The 24,624-nt window shown below is 49.0% G+C and overlaps 1 protein-coding gene across 5 annotated transcripts in view; it reads left to right on the top strand.

Moving 5' to 3' along the window:
• Positions 1 to 24,624, top strand: part of LOC118223706 (protein Shroom2-like) — a 68,410-nt gene that overhangs the window by 26,873 nt on the left and 16,913 nt on the right. The window contains exons 1-7 of one of the 5 annotated variants that reach the window (XM_035410607.1): positions 2,475 to 2,624; positions 13,991 to 14,092; positions 15,814 to 15,831; positions 18,364 to 18,486; positions 19,757 to 20,828; positions 20,931 to 22,502; positions 23,379 to 23,461. In XM_035410607.1, the coding sequence (XP_035266498.1) occupies positions 14,001 to 14,092; positions 15,814 to 15,831; positions 18,364 to 18,486; positions 19,757 to 20,828; positions 20,931 to 22,502; positions 23,379 to 23,461 (2,960 nt within the window). In that variant the 5' untranslated portion in view covers positions 2,475 to 2,624; positions 13,991 to 14,000. Of the gene's footprint in view, positions 1 to 2,473; positions 2,625 to 13,990; positions 14,093 to 15,813; positions 15,832 to 18,363; positions 18,487 to 19,756; positions 20,829 to 20,930; positions 22,503 to 23,378; positions 23,462 to 24,624 lie in introns of those variants that run through there. The other 4 variants (XM_035410605.1, XM_035410608.1, XM_035410609.1 and 1 more) reach the window with 4 other exon arrangements.

Raw genomic sequence — 24,624 nt, 5'->3', positions numbered from 1 at the left:
CGCAGAGTTTTTTTCACGGCCTTTGCTTTGCACTTAACCCCCACGTTTGTGAATGTAAGCACTTTACCCATAATTCAGCAGTGAAGCCAGGTGTTTTTAATACGCCTCGCGTCTTTCATCGCATGTTGTGTTGGACTGCCGTCCGTGAGGGAGACCTATAATTAAGCAGAACCCCAAACCCCAAGCCCCAGAACCCCTCCTTTCCGCACTTCTTCGTCGCCGGCGCCAGGCCCGTGTCAGAGTTGACCCGGATTTCGCGTTTCTGCGCACCTGTGCCTGACAGGTAGGACGCCTTTCCTCGGCGACGAGGGAGGTCGGGGTCGAGACGAGAAGGGAGGGAAATGTGACACGGACGCGGGAAAAAGAGAGCCTGATCCTGGCGGCTCTGGGGATTTCATTGTTGACTGTATTCAAGTGCAGTTCACAATTCACAGTCCGCTTCTTTTTTCCTTCGACAAGAAGCCTTTGAGCCGCTTAAATACGCCACAGGCCTGATTAACGTCTCCCAGATGTGCGTTGGTTTCTCCTCAAACCTGTTACTGATTTGGCAGCCGCCTAAAGTCCTAAATCCCGGTTTTTCAGACTCTAATTTTCCCTCTCGTTCACGCTGATTGTTATTGACGCTGAGTTCGGTGTTCCTCCAGTTCTTGGCCGACGGTTCAACCGTTGTGCGTTCGGTTGATTAATCTTGCGCTACGGTGGGAATTTTGTCGCTGCGAGAACGAGCAGACTTCTGTCCCCACTGTCTGCTGAGGTTTACTGCGTCAGACAAAGCTGTGTGCGTTCAGCAGCTGCTTTTGTTTCTGCTCTGACCGCTTCCGGTTGAACCTCAAACGGTCGCTCTTTTCCCAGCCTGGCCTTCCCAGCAGGGGGACGGTCTGTCCTCGGTCTGTGAGGCCCCCAGCGGCACTGTGTGTTGCTTTACCTCATATCAGCGATAGCGTCCAATTACAGTGCCCTTCTGCATGCTGGGGTGAGGTCAGTGGACACTTTGGGGAAAACTTATTGGTGGAGTATGGTAGCTCCTCCCACGTTTTGTGTCATGACGCCTACATAATTCTCCCATCGCTAATATTTACTGGAGCAAGACAAAGTACCTTGCTCAAGGGTACAGCTGCAGGGCCCTACCTGGGGTTCAAACCTGCTGCCTTTGGGTAGCAAGTCCACTTCCCTAGCCATTATACTACTCTCTCCTCTGAGTTGTTGCCAGTTGAACCTACATGTTGAAAAAGCAGTATTCGATCTAGTGCTGTTTTTCACACATAAGAAAACAATCAGCCTGCCTGCTTCCCCAAACCCACTGGCTGAGTAGCAGCAGGAACAGGGTTATAATTCAGACAGTGCCAATTCATGCTTATTGTTTAATAATGTTTTACCAGATAACACGTATTCCTAGTTATTATCTGAAGAACTGCATAATTGTATGAGTCCGTTTATTTTTGGTCTGTGCTCTGTGGCTTGTGAAGCCTGTTATTAAATATATGTGGTTGTTGGTAGAGGTCACATAACTGACCGACAACCTCTACCATTAACATCTTTATTGTCAGTTTCAAAGTCTGTCATTTCCTAGTTGTACCTTTGCGGTTAGTTACGACTTGATCAAATTGCGTTACTTTGCCATTTATTGCACAGGATCACCACTAGAGGGAAGCATATACTAACCATGGGGTCTTAATTGCATTAAATGTTTTGTGAGAAGCAAATTCAAATACTAAAATACAAAAGGTTCCTATTTTCAATGAATATGCTTTTGAATAAACCGAAATAATGCTTATATACAAAAGTGTTCCTGTACAGCACATCATGCTTACAAACGGGCTTACAAAAGAGGCATTTAACCAGGTTGTTCTCCATTGTGAACACTGATGCATCGCTCCTCATTGGGCATAATGTCTATTGAGGGAATTTCTTTCATTTTCACCTTCTTAATGGTGTTATCAATTGTTCTAGCTTGGATACTCCCTCTTTCTCAGAAACAGAGAGATTTATCACTAGCAGTGCTTCCAGTACAATACTGCGCCCATTCTCCTTCCTGCTATTCTTTACCCCCCCCCCCCCCCCCTTCCCCATTGTATGGATATCTCTCCCTGTGACTGTTTTAAAGTGGGGCCGTTCCTCTTGCCTCAGTGGCCGGAGCTGCATGAATACAGGACACAGAATCCAATTACGCCCGGCAAAGCTGCTACACGCTCTCAGCTTAGACGGGAAAGCTCAACTAAGTTTGAAAGGAGGGGGGGGGTGTGTGCACATAATTCTCATTAGCATGCTTTTGAAATGTGACTTTGCCAGGGCTGGGGTGCAGCTCTCTTTTTGGATACGGTCTCAGTTGTTCACACAGCACGTGTGTGAAATAAGAGGGAAAAAGAGAGTGAAGTTTTTTGAAGTTGGTGGTTTTAGCGGCAACCCCCCCACCCCCCCACCCCCACCCACTTGTTTTGGAACGTGGTCCCTCCCATTGCCGAGGTGAGCTCACACCAGTGATGGGATTGTGTTATCGGGGATTCATTGTTTTGACAACCCCAGAGGAGACATAAATAATCGCACGGGGGACAAGCGGACCCGCCTGGCACAATGTGACAGGAATTTCGAGGGAGAAAAGGATCGGGTCTCTGACATTTCAGCCGGTACGTAGCCCGCTATTACACTCCCGGCTCCCATTGTTCTCCCCACGCCGGCGCGGCAGCCTGTGAAAATAACGCGCGTAGCCTTCCGCTTCCAGACGAACTGAGTAACAGCGCTTAGCTTCTGATAGTGTAACTCGTTTATGTAAAAAGATTAAACACAATAGACTTTTTCCTTTTTTTTTTTTTTTTTTTTTTTTTTTTTTTTGGCTGTGAGAACAGGATCTGCTGTTGCCGGGGGGCAGAGCAGCAGATGAACTATGGCTTAACAACAGAGAAAGAATGTTGGGGACAGTTAGAATTTACTAGCGTTTTCTTGTAACCCGTTAAGGCAAATTAGCAGTTGGTTAGGAAGCCCAGGTTTTTTTTTTTCCAGTCAATTTAATGTATGCTGTTCTTTACATCGGTAAGCCTCAGCAGCATACATAATCAGCGTTTGAAGTGCAGTGCTGCTTTCTTTACTGTTGTCTATGCCCTCTCACGGGACTCTGTGAAGTGCAGAAATATAATTAGGCTAATTTTGCGTTCTAAAATTGTGGAGAGAAATCAGTGGCTCGAAGAATCCTTTTGGTTCCGTGTGGTAATAATTTTTTTTGTTCCTTAGCCGTTGGTGTTGATGGTCAGGTCTTTGTGCTCTCGTTTGTACTTCACTTGTAGTTGTCCCTTGTTGCCATGACACCTGTTACATCATCAGCCTGTGATCTAGGAATCGTAGGAAAGACAGTAGCCCAAGGATTACCAATGCATTTGACCAGATTTTGGCTGATCAGAACATTGAACTAACGTAGGTAACTATTCCACACTAGAACTGTGACACTATCGTAAATGAATACCGTGACATTAGGGCAGCCTGCCTGCACCATAATGATCAGAGAATTCACAACGAGAGCGAGTGCTGGAGGGGTGGGGTTGGGAGGGGAGGTGCAGTCTGAAGAGGTGGGGTTTCTGCCCATGTTGGAAAATGGCTTGTGATTTTTTTCTGTCCTGGCCACTTTGCGAAGTTCATTCCACCACAGGGAAGTCGGGGCACATGGGTATCATGGCTCTGGAGTTAATGGGATGCTTACTGTTGTTGCCATATTGCTTAGGTCTGGCTGCACCTTTTCAAATGAAAAAGACGAATCAACATTCTCAACTTGTTTTTTTCCCCTTTTATTTTAAACATCTACATTTTACACTCTTTTCCTTCTGTATGATTGTTTGACTTTGACATTTTTGTCCTCAGTAAGGATATCTTATATATTATTGCCATATAAGCATGACAACACAGAGGACATATAGAACAAACATACAGGCTCACAGTGTGCACTGGCAGCACATTGTATAAGCTTATTTTGCCCTTGAGTTGCTTGTTTACCCAGAATGCACGATGCAGAAATCGCTCGCTCCGTTACAGGTTTTTGTTTGCTTGGCACAGAACGCCCGATGGATGCAGCCTCTTTTTAAACGCGGCTGAGCATTTGGGCTGAGCGTTTGGGCTGAGCGTTTGCGGCTGAGTGTTTGGGCTGAGCTTTCGCGGCTGAGCGTTTGGGCTGAGCATTTGGGCTGAGCGTTTGCGGCTGAGCATTTAGGCTGAATGTTTGGGCTCAGCGTTTGCGGCTCAGCGTTTGGGCTCAGCGTTTGTGGCTGAGCATTCGGGCTGTGCGTTTGGGCTCAGCGTTTGCGGCTGAGCGTTTGGGCTGAGCGTTTGGGCTGAGCGTTTGCGGCTGAGCATTTGGGCTGAGCGTTTGGGCTGAGCGTTTGGGCACAGCGTTTGGGCTGAGCGTTTGGGCTGAGCGTTTGGGCACAGCGTTTGGGCTGAGTGTTTGCGGCTGAGTATTTGGGCTGAGTGTTTGGGCACAGCGTTTGGGCTGAGTGTTTGCGGCTGAGTATTTGGACTGAGCGTTTGGGCTCAGTGTTTGGGCTGAGCGTTTGGGCTGAGCGTTTGGGCTGAGCGTTTGGGCTCAGTGTTTGGGCTGAGCGTTTGGGCTCAGCGTTTGGACTGAGCGTTTGGGCTCAGTGTTTGGGCTGAGCGTTTGGGCTGAGCGTTTGGGCTCAGTGTTTGGGCTGAGCGTTTGGACTGAGCGTTTGGGCTCAGTGTTTGGGCTGAGCGTTTGGGCTGAGCGTTTGGGCTGAGCGTTTTTTGTGGCTGAGCGTTTGGGCTCAGTGTTTGGGCTGAGCGTTTGGGCTGAGCGTTTGGGCTGAGCGTTTGAGCTCAGCGTTTGGGCACAGCGTTTGGGGCTGAGTATTTGGACTGAGCGTTTGGGCTCAGTGTTTGGGCTGAGCGTTTGAGCTCAGCGTTTGGGCACAGCGTTTGGGGCTGAGTATTTGGACTGAGCGTTTGGGCTCAGTGTTTGGGCTGAGCGTTTGGGCTGAGCGTTTGGGCTCAGTGTTTGGGCTGAGCGTTTGGGCTGAGCGTTTGAGCTCAGCGTTTGGGCACAGCGTTTGGGGCTGAGTATTTGGACTGAGCGTTTGGGCTCAGTGTTTGGGCTGAGCGTTTGAGCTCAGCGTTTGGGCACAGCGTTTGGGGCTGAGTATTTGGGCTGAGCGTTTGGGCTGAGCGTTTTTTGTGGCTGAGCGTTTGGGCTCAGTGTTTGGGCTGAGCGTTTGGGCTGAGCGTTTGAGCTCAGCGTTTGGGCACAGCGTTTGGGGCTGAGTATTTGGACTGAGCGTTTGGGCTCAGTGTTTGGGCTGAGCGTTTGGGCTGAGCGTTTGGGCTCAGTGTTTGGGCTGAGCGTTTGGGCTGAGCGTTTGAGCTCAGCGTTTGGGCACAGCGTTTGGGGCTGAGTATTTGGACTGAGCGTTTGGGCTCAGTGTTTGGGCTGAGCGTTTGAGCTCAGCGTTTGGGCACAGCGTTTGGGGCTGAGTATTTGGACTGAGCGTTTGGGCTCAGTGTTTGGGCTGAGCGTTTGGGCTGAGCGTTTGGGCTCAGTGTTTGGGCTGAGCGTTTGGGCTGAGCGTTTGAGCACAGCGTTTGGGCTGAGCGTTTTTTGCGGCTGAGCGTTTGGGCTCAGTGTTTGGGCTGAGCGTTTGGGCTGAGCGTTTGAGCACAGCGTTTGGGCTCAGCGTTTGCGGCTCAGCGTTTGGGCTCAGCGTTTGGGCTGAGCGTTCGGGCTGAGCGTTTGGGCACAGTGTTTGCGGCTGAGCGTTTGCTGCTGAGCCGGTGTGCAGTCTCCCGCACGGCGGGTGCGAAGGCTGGCGTCCTCGCGGGAGCCTGGCCTCGTCAGCCAAAGGCAGATCAGGACGGCGCTGTGTTGACATTGGCGGTGTTCGCGGCAGCTGTGCTGGGTTAGCACTGCGGCTCTGTTGGAGACCTGCACCACACAGGGGCTAGTGTGCGTTGGTATCGCTCAGCGTCCATATTTACTCATCTGCTTCTAGCCATATTATTTTCCCTCTCTTTGTGGTCAATAAAGTACATATATTTTTACATTTATATATATATATGTTGTATTTCGTTTGTTTATTTTTTTTGTCAGAGAAAAATGGCATTTGTAGAAACTGGTGCATCGGGGCTATAAAATAACAGAACAGCATATCTGTGCTGTTCGTAACTTTATCCAAGTTTTGCAAAGCCTTGCTCCCCTCTCAGGCAGTCTCTTTAATGATACATATGAATATGTTTATTTGATGTAGGTTAACCTTCAGGTAACCACCAACTGTTTTTGGTTCTCTCGTGTTCTATACAGTTGAATTAGGGATTTTACAGGCTCATTTGCATATAACTGATGTTTGACAATATGCTGAAAACCTGTTCCTTCTGTGTATTCTTTTGAAGTCGAAGTACGTGACCTCCGTCTAACATGGAGATTAAAAGGCCAAATGATTTTAACCCTTGAATTAAATGCTTTGCGTCTGTTACTGTGGGGGTCATTAATGTAAATGGCAGGCCATTCCTGACCATTGCCTTCTCACTTAGTCGATTGTTCTGTCTTAAAAAATGTTTGGCTCAGGTTAAGCTCAGCTAGCACGTTTGCTCTGTTAGTCTGCTCTGTCACAGGGTTTATTAATGAGAGCCATAATTAGCATTATGTGAAAAGGCAGAAGACCCAGGCCAGATACAGGGTTGGGTGCGGACGGACTGCTCGCAGTGCTGTTCGCCCATGAGGCCCCGTCCGCAGTGATACAGAAAGGTCAGATTGCAGGTGGCACCATTACAAACGTGGCATAGAATGTGCGCTCTACGCTTTAGCAGAAAATGCGCTAAGACAGGCAGGCTTCCAACAAAGGGAACCTTGTCACATGTTAGATAAACCTCCTATGTGTAGGGAATACCTCTTAGGTTAAGTATCACTCTGAAGACCTGTTGGCAAATTGTCTCCCTGTGTGTGTGTGTGTGTGTGTGTGTGTGTGTGTGAGGGGGGTTGGGGCCTGGGCAGGAAGGTGGATTATGTCTTGAGTTAAGGCTAGTCCTGAAGCATAAGGTGCAGGTGTCGGTGCATTTGTAAATTATTGTTGCGTCAGGCCAATAACATTTATCACATCCCTTACATTTATGTTAATAGTACTTGACCAGTTTGACTAGTATATAGCTGTTAGTTTTGATCCCTGAGTTTTTGTCTCTGAATGGCCTGAGTGACCTGGCAGTATTAGCAGGAGGGGGATTTATGTGAGGTTCAAAGGGGATTTGGCGGAAATGCATGTGGAGGAGGATGGGCTGCATATGGCTGAGCGGCCTCCAAAACTTCCGACAGCCTCTGAGCTGGAGGCAGAGTGAGTGAGAGGAGGTGAGGGATATTAAAGGGATTGGAATGTTAGAATGGTGAGAGGAGCTCCACCAGTCACGGGCTATGTTGGGAACAACCAGTAGAACAACACAAAAGGTGATTGGTGGGCAGTTCCTGGCTATCGGTACTACCTATCGGTAGTAGCAGGAAGTAGTATCCACCAATCACCTCCATTTTACTGCCATTTTACTATTGGTTGAGTGCTGAAGTAGTAATCCAGGTGCTGTGGCAGTAATGTTAATAAGAAGGAGGTGATGGCGGGAAAGGTGGCGCTAGGGTGAGAGGAAGTGAGAGCCGGGGGTCTGCCAGCCTCCCTGTCTTCACCCGCCCCGGCCACCCTGAGCCCCCCCCCCCCTCCCTGCCCACCCTGAGCCCCCCCCCCCCGTCCCTGCCCACCCTGAGCCCCCCCCGCCCACCCTGAGCCCACTCCCCTCTCCCTGCCCACCCTGAGCCCACTCCCCTCTCCCCTGCCCGGTGCTGTGCCCACCCGCCCGCCCGCCCGCCAGCGGGCCCATAAGCCCCGGCGGTGATTACTGTGCCATTTCCATTGTGTTCCCCCACAGAGCCAGCTGCACCTTGCTCAGCCTGTCTGCACAGACCTGCGCTTTTCAGCAGTGACAAATCAGCCGTCAGTTGGCCAGCTCATTTATTACTGCTCAAAACTACCATGTTATTTTCCACGTTGTATTGGAGAGTACCACTCAGCTGAGCTCTCCACAATCTCACAGACACGCTGGGGTTTTTGTAGAATCGATCTCTAGAGCGCACGGCAAAGTTTTGAGCTTTTAAAAGTCTTTGTTTTTATTGGAGCTATTTGAAGTGGTAGATTTGTAATTTTGCTGGAATGCTTCGCAGGCGAAATGAAAATCGCAGTACAGTTTGCCGCTTTCTTTAGTATCAGTTCTTCTTACCTGCATGCCTGTCATTCCTTGTGGTGGCTGAATGAAAGAGCCAGTGTCTTTAGCATGAGTTATTCTGACTCAGTATAATGGCTAAGGGGTGTTCCTTTCGTTCGGTGTATTCACATGTTGTTTTTAAATGAGCTGAAGATGCAGTATATATCTCAGGGTAACTGCCTTGAAATGACCCCCTGTCTGGAATTCACGGATGAGGAGCCAGCTCACAGTAGATCATTGTGGGAGATTGCTTTGTAAAGCTCCCCTATCAACTTCAGGCCCAAATAGCTCTTGCCTAATCTTGCCTGTCACCAGATGACTTGTTACAGTACCAGGGCTAGTTTTAATCAGCCTTTTACTTTACACATCACAGGAGCAGAGAGGAACTCCACCAATCACAGAATACATTGGTAACAACCACTGGAACAATGCCAGTGTTGATTGGTGAATACTTTCTGGCTATGCTGGCTGGGTCCCTGCGGATAGTAATGTTGTGCAGATGGTCATTATTCCCAGCAGATGAACCTGTTGCAGTAGAAACACGGGGCCTGTGAGTCTACACGCAGCCAGCTTGCTGTGGGGCAGAGGGGGTGTCGACCTTTATTTTGATTAGCTTATAAGGCCTCAGCCAATCAGAGGCTGCAAACACCGGTGGATTACCTTAAGGGAACTGATGTGAGTGACAGTCCCCCCGATTAGAGGAAAAGCGAAAAAGCAGTCCCCAGGGAAACTGCACACTCCTGCGACTCCACACACACACACGTGCGAGCGGTAGAAGTGTGTGCGTCCGTCCGCACACGCGCGCGTGCGTCTGGCGAACCCTTCTCTGCCAGGAATGCCTGGAGCCCGGCGCGTCAGGGGTTCTTATTTTGGGGTGCGACGGGCGGAGCCGCGGCCGGAGCCCGAGCTCGGAGGGGCCAGCCGCGCGGCCGGGGGGCCCATTGTCCCCGCCCGTCTTTGAAGTGTCTGTGGAATGCGCCGGCCGCCTGCGCGGAGCGCACTGGAGCACGGAGCGCCTCCCGACCCGCGCAGTTCAGGGCTTTTTCTGCGCCTCCGCCGAGGAGCTCGGGCACGACTCTCCCGCCCCGCCCTCTCTCTTCCTCGCTCTCCCTCGCTCCGGTTTTTTTTTGTGCGTGGACTCGTTCTCCGGAGTTTCGTCGGTGAGTTTCATTATGCGCGCCGCTCGCTCGCGCTCGGTTTCTCTGACTCTCTCCCCTGTTTGCGTCCGTCGCGTCTTCGGCATTGTGACGAGGCGTCTTCTCTTCAGCTGTGCTGCGTCTGCTTGGCAGTAGCGCGTGTGTTACCGGCTACAAATGGAAGTTGAGCTTTGAGTTTACCTGTTGCTTCAAGGCAGTGAGCGCTGTTAAACAGTTATATTATACAGTTATATAATTATGATTGTATACACACACAAACACACACGTTATGTTTAAAAAAAAATGGACTGCATGGTTTAGAGGAACACCGATAGAAGTAGCAAATTAAATTGTCTGTTTCATTCATTCATTTTGTCCTTGCTGAACTTGTGGAGATGAGATTGGCTGTTTTCGTTAGTCCTGCGCAGAAGTTGGAATATTAGGAAAGCGTAGCGGTGGACTTTAGGACTGATGAGTCCGTTTGGCTGACCCTTTCAGAGGTTATTCTGTTTGTTTTTAAATGTGCCTCCTCCTCCTCCTCCTCCTCCTCCTCAGACACAGTGAAATGAGCAGGGGAGAGGGGATTTCCACCCCCTGCCCCCCTTCCCTTCCTCCCTTCTGCCGGGGCTCCATTGATTCACTGCAGCCCAAATATCTGCGGCGGTCCCGCCCGTAGCCCTGACGATGAGGCCCGTGAATGGCAGCCATTTGCATTTGTATGGAGAGCAACATGTGTGGAGCGCACACGGAGCTCTGTGGCATTTGCATAAGGGCGCAGGGGGGAGAGCACTTTTTAAACATCGCTTTACCAGGAGCAGGAAGCTTCCCCTTGGCCAGTCTTCATCTCCTCCATTGAGTGCCTCTCTTTATTTTATTATCATTATTTTTCTATTTGCAAGTTGGTTTTGGAGAGAAGATTTCCCCCCTGATGTTTCACTGTAGAGCTCGGTGTTCCTCAAAAAAGTGGGGGAGTTTTCCCCCGTTTAGATATTCTTGCAGCGTACGAAGTGACGGCGCGAACGTCCGGTTACATTCCACCTTAAAATCCAGAGCCGTCCGTCTTCCCCTGTTTGTTGGACAAATGCATTTCAAACTAAACCAGGTTTCCCCGAGCTGATGAATTGCACTTTAATTAAGGGAGTCTGCGTGCTGAGGCACAATGCGCGGTGTGTTTGCTAGTCCTGTCCGGGGAGGGTTTTTTTTTTTTTTTTGGAAGTAGCGGGAACACGGCGGGAGTGGGACCCCTTGACCTCGTGACCTTGTGGCCCCGTGGGCCGGCGGGAGCTGCCGCGGCTGAAGGGAAGAGGGCAGGCCTTTGTTTCGTCGGTAAACACCAGCGAGCTTCGCATACCCCGTGGCTTTGCAGATAAATTCTGCGTTAAAGGGGAATTACACTTCAAAACACATATGGGCTTATTTTATTTCTAATTTTCTTCTAATGAATGTGTCAACCTTCATTTTTCGATTAGTTATTTCGTTTTGTTTATATTTTACAATGTTTTGTTGCTTACCTTTACAAATTCAGGACGTAGACCTAGGCAGCATGTCATTGCGCGACTTCAACGCTATGCTTTTCTTTGAAGAAGAAGAAGAAACCGGAAACCGTACTACTATGTGGACCTGCGCAAAAAAAATAAAAAGTCCTTGTTTCTAACGTTAGACATTTAAAACGAAATAACTAATAGAAAAATGAAGGTCGACACATTCATTATAAGGACAATATAAACAAAATAAGCCCATATGTGTTTGAAAGTGCAATTCCCCTTTAAGGCAGGCCTGTTTCTTCATTGAGACTTGACCAAAAAAATTTGGGTTTTTTTTTTGGTGTGTGGTTTTTTTCTTGCCCTCTGTTAAAGTGGTGTTGAGGGAAATGCATTTTTGCCCTCTCTCTACTGAGCCGTTGGGCTTTGTGTTCTTTCTGGTTTGTCCTTGAAGCGTTGTGAAAGGGGAGGAACTGAGTCAGAGGAGAGATATGGGGGGACTTCACAGAGGGGTAGAAGGCTGGTTAAAATGGTGTCGGCTAAAGTGGAATGTGCAGCTTGTACCTTGAAACGACGTATGGAACCTGAACCTTTTGCTAATTGATACCCGACACAGTTCAATTCAAAAGAGAGCAGTTTACAGTCGTTGATCCAAAACTGTGACTGTTATAGCCTTCTGTTACTGCTCTGACTTGTGTTGGTGTTATTTTCCTGCTGGTTATATGAGTAATTGCTCATAGAACTAGTTATGGTGTTTCTGTCCATCCAGGAAATTCCAGGCTTCTGCTAAGTTTAACTGACATATAGAGGAGTGTGCAAAACGCTTTGCTTTTGCATTTTTTCAGGACTGTTTCCTCATGTGAGCTGTAAAGCTTGTTATGATTGTGGGATCATCCAGGCTAGTGCCAATAGCACACATAGTAATGTGCAGTGTTAATTTAACTCTTCGCGTGAGACTGTCCATCACACATATTTATGTTTGTCTAGTGCTCTGGGATGAAATAAGAAGGAATCATCAGGAATGTGCTGGTGGTTTGGAATTCAATGAAGTCTTATTCACAAGTGTATTTAAAAAAAATAATAATAAAATTGCATTAACTGAAAGCAGCAATAAGACATACATTTGCCCACATGTGAACTGTGGCAATGCCTTGACAAGGTCTTTTGATTCAGTACCTTCAGCACATTTCGATTCCGTTAAGGTGTAGCCGAGGGGCCGGGACGTGCCCCAGGGAGCAGACGGCGGCTCGGCTGGGCTGCGGAGCAGCTGATCCTGTTTTTTTTTTTAAGAGATTGGAGGGCCTTTAAGCCCCCCCTGGCCCCACGCTGCTTTAACTCTCCCCGTCCCAGAGCAGCGGCCTGGCCATATGGCCCCGGCGCCTCTTATCGCCAGCGCTGCTCGGAGGAGACGCACGTCCCAGCGAGGGCCCGGTAACGCCTCTCACTCCGCCTCCTCCCCAGACGCACAGCCTGTGTGTTTACTCAGCCAGCCGAAGACTGGATCTCAGGGACAGGAGCGACATGCGTTTGGATCACACAGCCACTCAAGGACATAATACGCATTGACGTTTTGTTCGGTAGTTTTATCTCGTTTTAAGAAAAAGTATATGATGTCTATAAGATTTGATGGTCATGAGCACAATCTGTTTTTTTTTTTTTTGTCGTTATTCATTCATTTACTTATTTCGGTATAAAAAAATATTATGATTTCCCCTTGCTCTCCTCATTCGGGGTATTGATTCAGTGACAGTTGTAGTACTCTGCTTGGCCAGAAGAGGGGGCAGAGGTACCACTACATGCATCTGCCACTTCATAAATATACGTACTACACAATATTTGGAATTCAACTTTACAGTGGTTGATTCGGCTCAGCATTAATGTCTCTCGGTAAGAGGGAAAAGATACTTTGCTTGATTCTCTTGTACTTGCATTACGGTTGGTTTGTGTACTGTTTTTTTTTTTGGTAATAGCTTTTAGTGCCTTGTTCTTGCCTACTTAATATTGTCCTACTTATCTAGGTTAGACTCCACGCACTTGCTTTCATCATTCTCTGCTCTCATGTCATTGCAGTACTTGGCATGAGTCAGCTTACTTTCAAATGGTTACCCTCATTCAATGATTGATGCGCATTGTAGTGTGTAGTCACTATCAGAGAACATATCTGAATGGAGACAGAAATCAGTGGTCTAAAAATTCTTTACAAAATGAACAGCAGCTGAAATATTGAGGATCTTTTTTAATGCCAAAACAGGGAGCGGCATAGTTTACTGCCTAAACAGAACAAAAAAATCAGCGGTAACACAGAACAGTGATTTGGGTTAGACCTGGACTGAGGCGTGTGCAATGCGCTTCAAGCTCAGTCTTCTTTGGGGAGCATTGTGGGATTGCCCTCGTGTTTTTTTACATTGGGGACATTTTGTGTGACTACTACTATTCCCACGTTGTCTCAGATTTCCCTGAAATTCACAAATAAACTTGCAGTGCAGGAACGCTATTCCATGCATATTTCAGATTTGAGAATTCAACAATACCAAGATGGTGACAAAACTACAGGGTCTTAAAGGAGGCAGCTTCAGGGACAAAACTGCCCAAATACTTCCCAGAAAGTAGACTCGCTTCATAATCGGGCGTTAAATATCCTTCCGCCACTGGAAGATTGTTGTGAAATGTTTGAGAACCTGTGACGTAAAGAGAATTGTGCTGCCAAATTCGCACAGAACGTCCCAAAACAAAGGTGCTTCCTCCCTCTCGTTTGCTGTTCCCCTTTGAGCACTGTTCTTTCCAGCTGTTTTTCTTGTCTAAGAACAGTGGAAAGGCAAGGAGCAGCAGGGAGATTTCTGGAGAGCACTTCCGCTGTTTGAAGTTCTCCAAAGGTGCTGCTTTGTAGGTTTGCCTTTGTTTTAACATAGCGAGTAGAGCAGAGCTAACATACTTTTGTGGTGCTTTAAATGTTGAACTCATTGTTGCCATGTGTATATAAACTATGGTTATACAAACTGTCTGTATATACCATATGGCTATGGGTATGTGACCAGTTATTGGTCAGTGCCAGGATTCCCTTGCTGATTCCATATTCCCTTCTTCCCATAGTCTCTATTCTCTAAACGAGTTCAGTGATGCAGTCTGTGTTCCTCCTTCCTGTTGCCCCAGGCAGGTGAAAATGGTGGATATTGTAACACAGAAAATGCCCTCAGAAAGTGACGTGCATGTGGCCAGGAGCTTTCTTACGAAGATTTTGCGAAGTTCCATGAGGTATGGTATTGTAGCAACCGTCAACCCATTCCAATCCAAAAACCCGCCCCCGAGCCACCCTCCCATCCGTCCAATCAGATGTGCACCGTTTACCTCATCCTACCCACCAACCTCATTCCAACCCACCCCTCCAGCACCTGTGGGAGTTGTAGTTGTAGGCTACTTCTTGTGTCATCATAGTCCAGTGATCTTGTGGTCTTGTCATTCATTACATTTGAACTGTATCTTTCACTCAACTGTGTTGTCTGTCATACTGTATTTGCTGGGGTCATACTGGAATTTGGGGTCCATCTGAACTTCTTTTGAGCTTGTTTTGTTTCCATGGTGATTTATACAGTATGACCAGAGAGAAACTCTTTTCAAACTAATTTGATTGTAAGTTGCTCTGCATGTAAAGTCGCTGTATCTCAACTCTGTAGTGTGATTTAGATTTGACAAGTGAAGCAGAAATAACATATTACTCAAACACTGGTAAAATACATTGCTATTGCTGCTCAGTGTTAAAAGGGTTATATTTTTAAAAAGGCTTGTACATTTTGAAATATTTTCCCAAATGTATGTAGTCATTACGCGTAAAGTCTGGCCAGGGACCCCTTACAGTATCTTCAGCAGCCACAAGGGGTCTATGAACTTCCTGTTGAAACCCCAGGATTTAAAATGAAACATTGCAATAGGAGCAGTAACTAGGATTTGTTCACAATACCCACTGTTTGTTTTCAAACATTAGTAGAGTAACGTTTTACTAGCAAAACATATCAGGGGTATCAATATTATCTAGCTGGCTGGCATAGGTTATATTGTGGGCATTAGCCCTTTCCTTTAGTTTTTGTGTCCTTTTTTTCCGGCCTGGTTATTATGTTGCCGTTACTTTTTTGCCAGTTTTGAAAGAAACAACCCTTTTGATGCAGGAATGAATTCACCTCACGTGCAGTAATTCAGATATCAGAGGTCTCCTTTATCGCACTCAGAGTAAGGGCATGCTATAGGCTACATCAGTTTGGCCAAAAAAGAAAAGTAAGTTAAGCATGGTCAGAAATTAAGAAATGATGAAAGTAATCTTAAAATTAATGAATGCACGTCTGGTTGAGAACTATTTAAAAATAGCACCAGGAAAAATACACATTTTTTTGTGATGCATCTAACTATAATGATGTATTTATACCATTTCATTTTGAACTCATGGTGTGTTCATTGTTAATGTTGCATTTCTGGGTGGCAGAGTAGTAAAATGGGTAAGAGACTGGGCTTGTAACCTAAAGGTTGCCAGTTTGGTTCCTAGATAGGGCACTGCTGTTGTACCCTTGAGCAAGGTACCTAACCTAAAAGCTGCATAAGTCTCTGGATAAGAGTGTCTGCTAAATGCCATTGATGTGAAAAAGCAATGCACTGTCTGTGTTTGGTAATAAATTATTAAGTGAAATCAAATAGCCTGTTTATGTTTGCTTTATTAATTTGAATTATTCAGTTCATGTTGGGGGATTAAGTCAGTACAGAAGACGAGCTGCATTCCTTTGCTGTATTGTGCAGAGGCCTATTGATTGATATTAATGAAGTGCATGTGAAGTTTGGCTAAAGCCAAGGTGCGGTTGACCTGCACAGACTGGTCGGGGCAGATGGTCCTGCCCGGGCTCGGGGTAAGAGGGCATGTGAATGGTAATGTTCCTTTTGTTACTTGGGACTAACAATTTTGTGTCTCTACTTTCTTCCCACATGCGTTACAGAAAGCACCGCTTCAAGGGGTAGGTTTTATAGCCAAACTGCAACATTTTGGCGAGGGTGATGTAAACTTTTTTTTTTTAAAGGATGTTATGTCGTGTAAGACAGTGGTTCCCCAGCTTGTTCGGTCCTGGGGTCAATTGTAATCCCAGAATTTTAGCAAGCTGTTACTTTTTCTTAATTAGTCTTTTAACTTCCTAAACCATATTGTGTTAGATATACATATACTTGCCATGAAGAACAAAAGTGCAACATCCACATTGTGCTATATTGCAAACAATTACAAAAAGAGAAATAAAGCTTTTTTAACAGATCAAATTGGACTGACGTTAATCAGTAGGCTTCTAATTGGTGAAAGTGTGGGCGCACACTAAAACGAACCATTTGATAGATAATGACAAATTCAAAGATAAAGCAAATGATAATGAGCCAAAGCTCAGTTAAAAACAAATGACCTCTTTTCTAATTGTTTGCAATATAGCACAATAAGCACACTATGAACATGGGATTTTTATTCTTTATGACATGCATCACTAAAGAGGGTAAATAATCCCTTTAAACATGAAAAGCACCAAGTTAAAAATGGCAGCTTATTAAAATTCTGGGATCGCGATTGTGGTAGGAAAGAAAACCAGCATACACACGGGGGCCCCAGGACCGAACTTGAGAACCGCTGCTGTAAGACATCACAGATATTAAAAACGAAAGAAACCCCTTAAAGGGTAAAGTTGGTTTGAAATGACAGGAAATGGCGCTAGCTCGTAGCCAAGTGTTTTGAGGTTTAGAGGAATGGTTCTGCTGCAGATTATATCCTTTGTTTACGTGCTGTCAGCCTCAGGCAGTGTTTTTCAAAGCAGGTGAGGAGGCACCCTGGGGTGCCACAGGATCCCTCTAGGGGTGCCTCGAAATTTAAGTCACGTTAAAAATAAAAAAAGCTATGATAATACTAATAAATCATACTGAATTAAAAACCCTGATTTTGAATCATAATGGAGCATTTGTAAGCTCGTCCTGCAAATGTTGCAGCTTGTCTGAACTCGGTCCTCCGTGCGTTCAGCCGCTGTCTGAGCTGGCTGATCTCCTGTTGGGATGCAAATATAGAATGTTTGAACAAATCCTCCGAAACGAATGATTTTAATGTTTTAGCTAGACTAGCGAGAAGGTTTTGTAAATTTCACCACCTAGAGTAAGATTAATGAGGAAAAATGAGAAAAAAAACAAATTAAGATTTCCTGCCCCCACTAGACTTGTTTTGATTGAATAATATAGCTTTTTTTATGCCAAGCAGCTTAATGTGTTATTGTATAAAATAGAAAATTAAATGAATAAAAGTGAAGGGCAGGGATCTGGCAATGCTCAAACCCTGGTCTCCGGTGAGAGAGACCGTGCTACCCACTGCTCTAAATTAGCGGTGTGGTTGAGTATAAGTGATGGGCCCACTGGTCACTGAGAATTACCTAAATATGTAGTTTCTAAAAACGTAGCCTAATTTGGCATAAGTTAGGTCAGAATAGTGTTCACTGTGTGAACTGAACTGTGTTCTTGGCTAGAAATAGCTGTACAAAATAGCTGTACGAGTATCTTTAGGCTCATTTATTTTTAACTTTTTATTTTATTAAGCCTACCGAAATACAAGTTTTACAACCAGTTCGTAGTGTGAGAAGTTATCGCTTAAAAACGTGTAAGGTGTTGCATGTTGCATTATGCCATTTTGGGGTGCCACGGAAATGGAAGTTATTTACAGGGGTGGAAGGCCTCAACTTTCATAAACTAATCTATTAATAGTTTCCATTTATATTTTAGGATTATAATAGTAGCCTGTGATTTATTGTTATGTGTGGATTAGCGATCTGAATATGATTTTTACTTTGGTTCTAAGTTGGCATTTACATTTAGGGTAGCTGTCTTGCTTACTTATCAAGCAAAACACACATCAAGTAACTCAAAAACAGCTTGTATAGTAATGTTATGTGTTTATATATTGTAAATATGTGGCAGCATAATTTTTTATGGAAAATTATACATTTATTTCACAGTAATGTATTTTGGCCCATATTTTGTGAAGTGTTGCAATATCTTCATAAAGTTTTATTTCAGTATATTCACTGTATGTTCCGTATCTGTAAGGACAGTAAGTATATGCATTTAGCTGTTGTTATTGTAAAATGGTTATGTTATTGTTTTTTTCATAAATTGATTACTTTTTAAAAAATAACTTCAGAGTGGGGTTTTTCTCTGTGTATGCGTATGTGTGTGTGTGTGTATGTGTGTATTTGTGTGTGTGTGTGTATGTGCGTGTGTGTACGTGTGTGTATCCACGTGTGTGTGTGTGTGTATGTGTATGTGTGTGTGTATGTGTGTGCGTGTGTGTGTATCCATATGTGTGTATGTGTGTATGTGTGTGTGTGTATGTGTGTGCGTGTGTGTGTGTGTGTGTGTGTGTGTATCCATATGTGTGTGTCTGTGTGTGTGTGTACGTGTATGTGTGTAGTCACCTTTAAACCTTGTCACGCCTTTGTTTTCTAACCCAGAGCCATGTCCCCTCTTCCCTCCAGGAGGAGTGAACCCGTGAGCCGACCGCACTCCTGGCACTCCACCAAGTTCACAGAGGGCCAATCAGACAACGGCAAAGCGCAGTCGACGCCCACGGCGATCTGGCACAGCCGATACGATGCGAGGTGAACTGGCTCAGGGCGCTCTTGTTTTGCAGATACAATGCGAGGTGAACTGGCTCAGGGCGCTCTTATTTTGCAGATACAATGCGAGGTGAACTGGCTCAGGGCGCTCTTGTTTTGCAGATACAATGCGAGGTGAACTGGCTCAGGGCGCTCTTATTTTGACAAAGCGCGGCCTCAGAGGAACGCTCTCCGTCCTTTGTCACCCGTCGTGCCCTGTGCGGAGCGCACAAGCGCAGCGGAACTGATCTTTTCAGCCCCTTCGGCCCGGGGGGAGGACTCTTTAAAAATGCCGCACACAGGCCCAACGTTTTCCACAAACTACTCGAGACAATGCAGCACACGCATTTAAACAAAACGGATGCTTTTGTAAAATATGAATAATTGCTATGAATTATTCTGTCACTTTGATCCTTTGGATGCGGATATGGACATAGGCACACTTTTTTTTTGATGTATTTTGATGATGAATATTACTGAATAATCTGGATCATTTTATCTTCAGTGTTGGAAGGCTCAAATGTATGTCTAAGACATGCCACATGTGGCCTCTTGGTCACCAGTTAACTGGCCTCTTCTAAGGACTTCTAATTGCCCAATAATTAAGCTGTTCAGAGGTTTATGTGTTCCATGCACGTCTGTCTGTCTCTGTGAAGACGAAAACTGAAGACGTTTTGTACAATACAATTTGGATGACGGTTTTTGGGGATATTGCCTTTGGAGACGAGGAAAATACTGATTAGATTTTATGGCTGCTACAATGCATATTGTTTGTACAATGTTCATATTGCTATTTATGAACGGATGAGTGGCGAAGGAAACTGGGTGCCAAACTAGTTTATTATTTTTGTAAACTGGCTGAATAGCACAAGCATCAGTAAGCAGGGATAGAATCCTATTCACTAATGTTAACCTAGTGTTGCAGTTGCTCGGCTGTGGTCCGTGAGCTGCAAGTGGCGCAGTCACCATAGAGTACACACAGAACAGTAGAACTCAAAGGTTAACTGCTCAAATTCACTGGTTGTCCATTTTGGTCATTGAACCCACACCAACCCACACACCGAGCCAGTGACAGAAGGATGGGCTTACCTTACTGAATCAGGCAGTTCCTCCTGAGGGTTCTTCCCATTTGTCAATCTTGCCACTGTTTCCTGAGCTTTTGTGGGGTAGGCTTTAGGCCTGGTCTGCTCTAAAGCACTTTGTGCCAAAGTTTTCATGAAAAATGTGCAGTATAAAGAAATAAAATGCATTTTCGTTTGATTTTTTTTTCCAGTTCATCTTCCACCGACCTGTCGGGCTGCTGGGAACCGGCGAACCTGCGGCGAGTTTCGGACCAGTTCAGCTCCCTGGGGAGCATGGACAGCCTAGAGCAGTCTCCGCACCCCTACCCGCCGGGACGCCTCTCCCCGGCCAAGTCCAACAACAGCGTGGAGCACCTGGGCGGGGGAGGGGGGAGCAAGCGGGACTCGGCCTACAGCTCCTTCTCCACGGCCTCCAGCACGCCGGACTACACCCTGTCCCAGAGCAACGCCGCCTCCACCGAGAGCATGCTGTGCAAGGCGGGCCAGTGGGACTCCGGGGGGCGCCATAGCAACGGGAGGCACAGCCAGAGCCTGTGCGAGGGGGATCGTCCGGGATACCTGCAGCTCCCCCCGGGCGGAGGGGGCAGGGAGAGCCCCAGGACCGGGGCGGACCAGCCGGGCTCCAGGCACTCCTGCTCCTCCTCCTCGTCCGGCCGGCCCAGCGCCGGCCCCGTCTGGCACGTCCCGGAGAAGAAGAAAGCCGCCGCCGCCCCCTCCCCGCCCCCGCCCCTCCCCCCGGTGCGCAGCGACAGTTTCGCCGTAACCAAGGTCCACGAGAAGGGGCTGGTCATCCCCTACGCCGAGGAGCCCGGGCCCCTCCCGCTCCCTCAGGCCAAACCCCTGCCCCAGGGGCCCGAAAACGTCCTGAGGACGCACCTCCATGTCGGGGAGAGGGGGCCTGACTCCCGCCTCATGTACAGCGCCCCCCACAAGGCTGACCGGCTCCACCCGTACGCAGCGGCCGACCCCTACAGCAGCAACAACGGCCAGTTCACCAACTCCAACAAGCTGTACTCGCTGTCCAGCTCTGACGTGCGCTTGGGCCAGGCCCCCTACGCCTACGCGCCCCACCGCCACCAGCGCCAGTACAGCGACGAGAGCACCTTCTACATGGGCCCCCGCCTCGCCGCCGCGGCCCCCAGGCCACCGGGCCCCGCCGGCGGGTACTACAGCAGCATGCAGGAGCTGCCAACCAACAGCCACAGCCAGGGGCACGGCCCCGCCCACACCCAGGGGCACGGCCCCGCCCACACCCAGGGCCACGCCCACACCCAGGGGCACGGCCACGCCCACACCCAGGGGCAGGGCTCCGCCCACACCCAGAGCCACGCCCACCCCCCGGGGCATGGCCCCACCCACACCCAGGGCCCCGCCCACACCCAGGGCCACGGCCACGCCCACACCCAGGGGCGGAACTCCAGCACTTCTCTTTCGGCTGCCGCTGCTGACCCGAATGCAGACGGGCACAGCCGGTACTACTGCCTGACCGCCCGCCAGCCCCCGGGCCCCGTCACACAGGCCACTCTGGTGAAGGTGGAGGAGTGGAAGGGTGGGGTGGGGATGGGGGCGTGGCCGGGAATGGGGGCGGGGCCAGAGGCGGCCCACACCGCGGGCGCCAGAGGCTCGGCCACCATCCCCCAGAAGGCCCACAAAGCGAAGAACCCGCTGCCCCTGGCCCAGCAGGCCGGCCAGGAGGGGAAGGACAGCAACGGCATCGCCAGGAGAGACGAGGCCCCGCCCCTCAACCGACCGGCCTCCGCTGCGCCGAAACCCGGGCCCGAGGAGAGGGGGGGCCAGAGGAGGGCCAGCGGGCCCAGCGCGGAGCCCAATTACATGAGCTACCCCCCCAGCAAGCACAGCGGGGCCTGCCAGCAGAGGCACGCCCAGCCGCAGCGCGACCCCTGGCTGTCCCGGGACGAGGGCAAGATCTGCCCCCAGACCACGCCCATGCTGCACTCCCTCTCCCAGGAGGGCGCGGCCTCCGGCCCGGAGCCCAGGCCGGGCGAGGCGGGCGCGGAGGAAGGCGCCCCCCAGGGGGGTAAGCAGGTCAGGCGGAGCGACCGCTTCGCCACCACCCTGCGGAACGAGATCCAGCTGAAGAGGGCCCAGCTGCAGAAGAGCCGGAGCGCGGCCACCCTGACGGGGCCCTGCGAGGCCGAGGAGGACGAGGCCGAGCCCGAGGCCTGGAGACCCGGCCCCGCCCAGGCCTCCGCCGGCTCCGCCTCCGCCTCCGCCTCCTCCGACGGCTCCTTCGGCGGCTCCTACAAGGACCACCTGAAGGAGGCGCAGGCCCGGGTCCTGCAGGCCACGTCCTTCAGGAGGAGGGACCTGGAGCCCGCGCAGCAGGAGGCCCCGGCCGGGGCCGAGGGGCTCCCCCCGCCCGCGCTCCAGGGCAGGCCGGCCCCGCCCCCCGCGGGGGCCCAGGTGTCCCGGATCGGGGGCCGCAAGCGCTTCTCCGCCGAGAAGAGGCTGCGCTCCTTCTCCGAGCCCGACAAGATCAACGAGGTGGGGGTGGAGGAGGAGCCCCCCCGCGGAGAGGCCGCCGGGTCCTTCGCCGACCGCCGCAACTTCTTCGAGGCGACGGGCCGCCCGGCGTTCCCCAAGCCCGCGCCCAGGCAGGCCCCGCGGAGCTCCCCCGAGGACCCGGGCGAGCCCGAACCCGAGAGCGGGCCGGCGGGGGGCCCGGAGGCGGAGCCTGAGCCTGAGCGGGACCCCGCCCGCGCGGACGGGCAGGCCCAGCTGGAGCAGCAGCGCCTGGGCACGTTCGCCGAGTACGAGGCCACCTGGAACGTGCAGAGGAAAGCGTCGGAAGCGAGGCCTTCTGGGAGGTACCACTCGGCCGACAACATCCTGGACCCGGGCGCGGAGGAGCGGAGCAAGCCCTCATACGTGCACGAGCGCTCGCGGTCGTCCCCGTCCGCCGACTTCTACGGAGAGGTCAGGATCAGCCAACACTCTCCTTCTCATTGTAGTCAAACACACACACACACACACACACACACACACACACACACACACAGCTAAACTTATCTCCCTCTCCTTCACATTGTAGTCAAACACATGAACACATACATGCGCACACACACACACACACACACACACACACATACACCTGCAACTGAACTTATCTCCCTGTCCTTCAGTTTGTAAGATTTTTTTTTTCTTGCAATTGGAGTATTTGTTTCCAATGTGAAACATTTATCAAATTTTCCTTTTGTTCGGTCCTTCCTGTTGCTACCTTCAAAATCATGTTACAACACAAGATAACCTTTTATCTTAGATTAAAATCTCAAAATTAAAGAGTTTAAAATCGCCTAACAGGGCCTGTTATTTGACCGGCCGTGTTCACCTGTGTGTTTTTTTACATGTTAGAAAAAAACGCCTGATCATAATAAATTACGCCTTTTTTACCTTTGGACAGGCAGGAAGAATGAGTAATCCAAATATAAAGAACCAGTTAAGTCAAAGATAAACCCAGGGCTGTACATAAAGACACACCCTCAAACCAAAGCCAAACACAAGGGTGATTTTTTTTTTTCCCCCCTGTTCTTCAACAAAGCTGATACTGTAATGTAAAAATAACTTGTTAGGCAGCCACAGAGGTGCCGGCGAGCCACGTCATGAGGCTAGCGTTTCGGCTCCGGGGACAAAGCCGCGAAACGGGACGCTAGGCTACGCTACGCTACGCTGCGACGGGACAGGAGTTTGTTTTTTTTGGGGGGTTTTTTTTGTCTCGTTTGGAGACAGGCCCCGGCGTGCTTTCGGGGACAGTTAGTTTAAGGCCAGTCTTTGTCGCTGCGTCTGCTTTTCCAGAACGTCCCAATCGCGGGGAGGAAGTCTGCGGGGTGCTCTCCAACGGATCCGGAGCCCGCCGGACAGGAGAAGGCTGCTCCCAGGTGAGAGAGCGCGTTCTTCTCCCCCCCCCCACCCCCACCCCCCCAGGTTATTTCGTCGGGGAGACGTGCCGACGCACACACGGACAGATCGCTATCGCGGTCGGATTTCGCAGCGAGCTCTGGCTCCTGCCACTCCCGCTGCGCGTCTGACTCTGCACGTTTACCCCGATCTCCGGCAAACTGTCTTAACTCGCTGGGGATAACCGCGGTGAGCGAAGGCTGTCGGAGCGCTAGCGGGTAGGGTTCGGTACCGCTAGCCGCGAGTAAGCTGCGCTAACACCCCTCTGGTCGTGAGCTCGGGCTCCCGTAGAAATCCGCCCTCACGTGGAACGCTGCGTTCGGTGCGGACGGCACGCCGCGTGCGGTCACCGCGGCAACGCCAGGCGGCAGCGTGACCTCCCCCTACACACACACACACACACCTTTGCAGCTGTTTGTGTGTGTTTGCGCATTCCCCACACCCACTCTCCGTGACTGCTGCTTTCTACTCCCCCAGTAATACTGACGTATGTGATTCTCTGTTTGAGTCGACTCCATTTCAGAGAATTGTGTAAAATTCAATCGGTGAATTAAAAAAGACTGAGAATTTTCTTTGAGGACTTTTCAGGTAATGGAATATTGAATTTGAACTGATTTTCTTTGACCCTGACCCCTGCTGTTTTGTGATTTGTGAAAATAATTCGAAAATTGAAGCGGGTGATTTCCATACTTGATTATGTTCACATTTGAAATCCAAGTCTGTTGTACTAGTATAATGTCCACTGTATGCTTGCTAGTTGAAAACTGGAAATTCATTTTACGATTCCTCATGTGTCAGACATACTAAGTTGTAGATTAAGTCAGAAATACTAGCTTTGTATCTGTTTAGACACTACTCTGGTTTGCAGAACCTTGATCCATGAATGTCTTTTTTCTTTGGACAAGGAAAGGAATAGATACATTTTGAAACTTCATTTATTTTTTATTTCTTTTGCATTTAAGGCAGGCTTTTGTTTACAAACACAGTAAAGTGTTGTATTATGGGATTGGTGGCTCTCTGGCCCCAAAGTCTCCCTTTTCAATGGTCTTGGACTGTACTTGGTATCCAAGGATGTGGATTAACTGTTCTTGATTAGTCTGAAAAGATGGTATTCGGTTGAGTGTGAATATTTTCATGTAAATCA

The sequence above is a fragment of the Anguilla anguilla genome, chromosome 3 (assembly GCF_013347855.1).
Source record: "Anguilla anguilla isolate fAngAng1 chromosome 3, fAngAng1.pri, whole genome shotgun sequence".
NCBI lineage: Eukaryota > Metazoa > Chordata > Actinopteri > Anguilliformes > Anguillidae > Anguilla > Anguilla anguilla.
The sequence above is the reverse complement of the archived record's forward strand: the minus strand, read 5'-3'. Positions and strand labels throughout refer to the sequence as shown.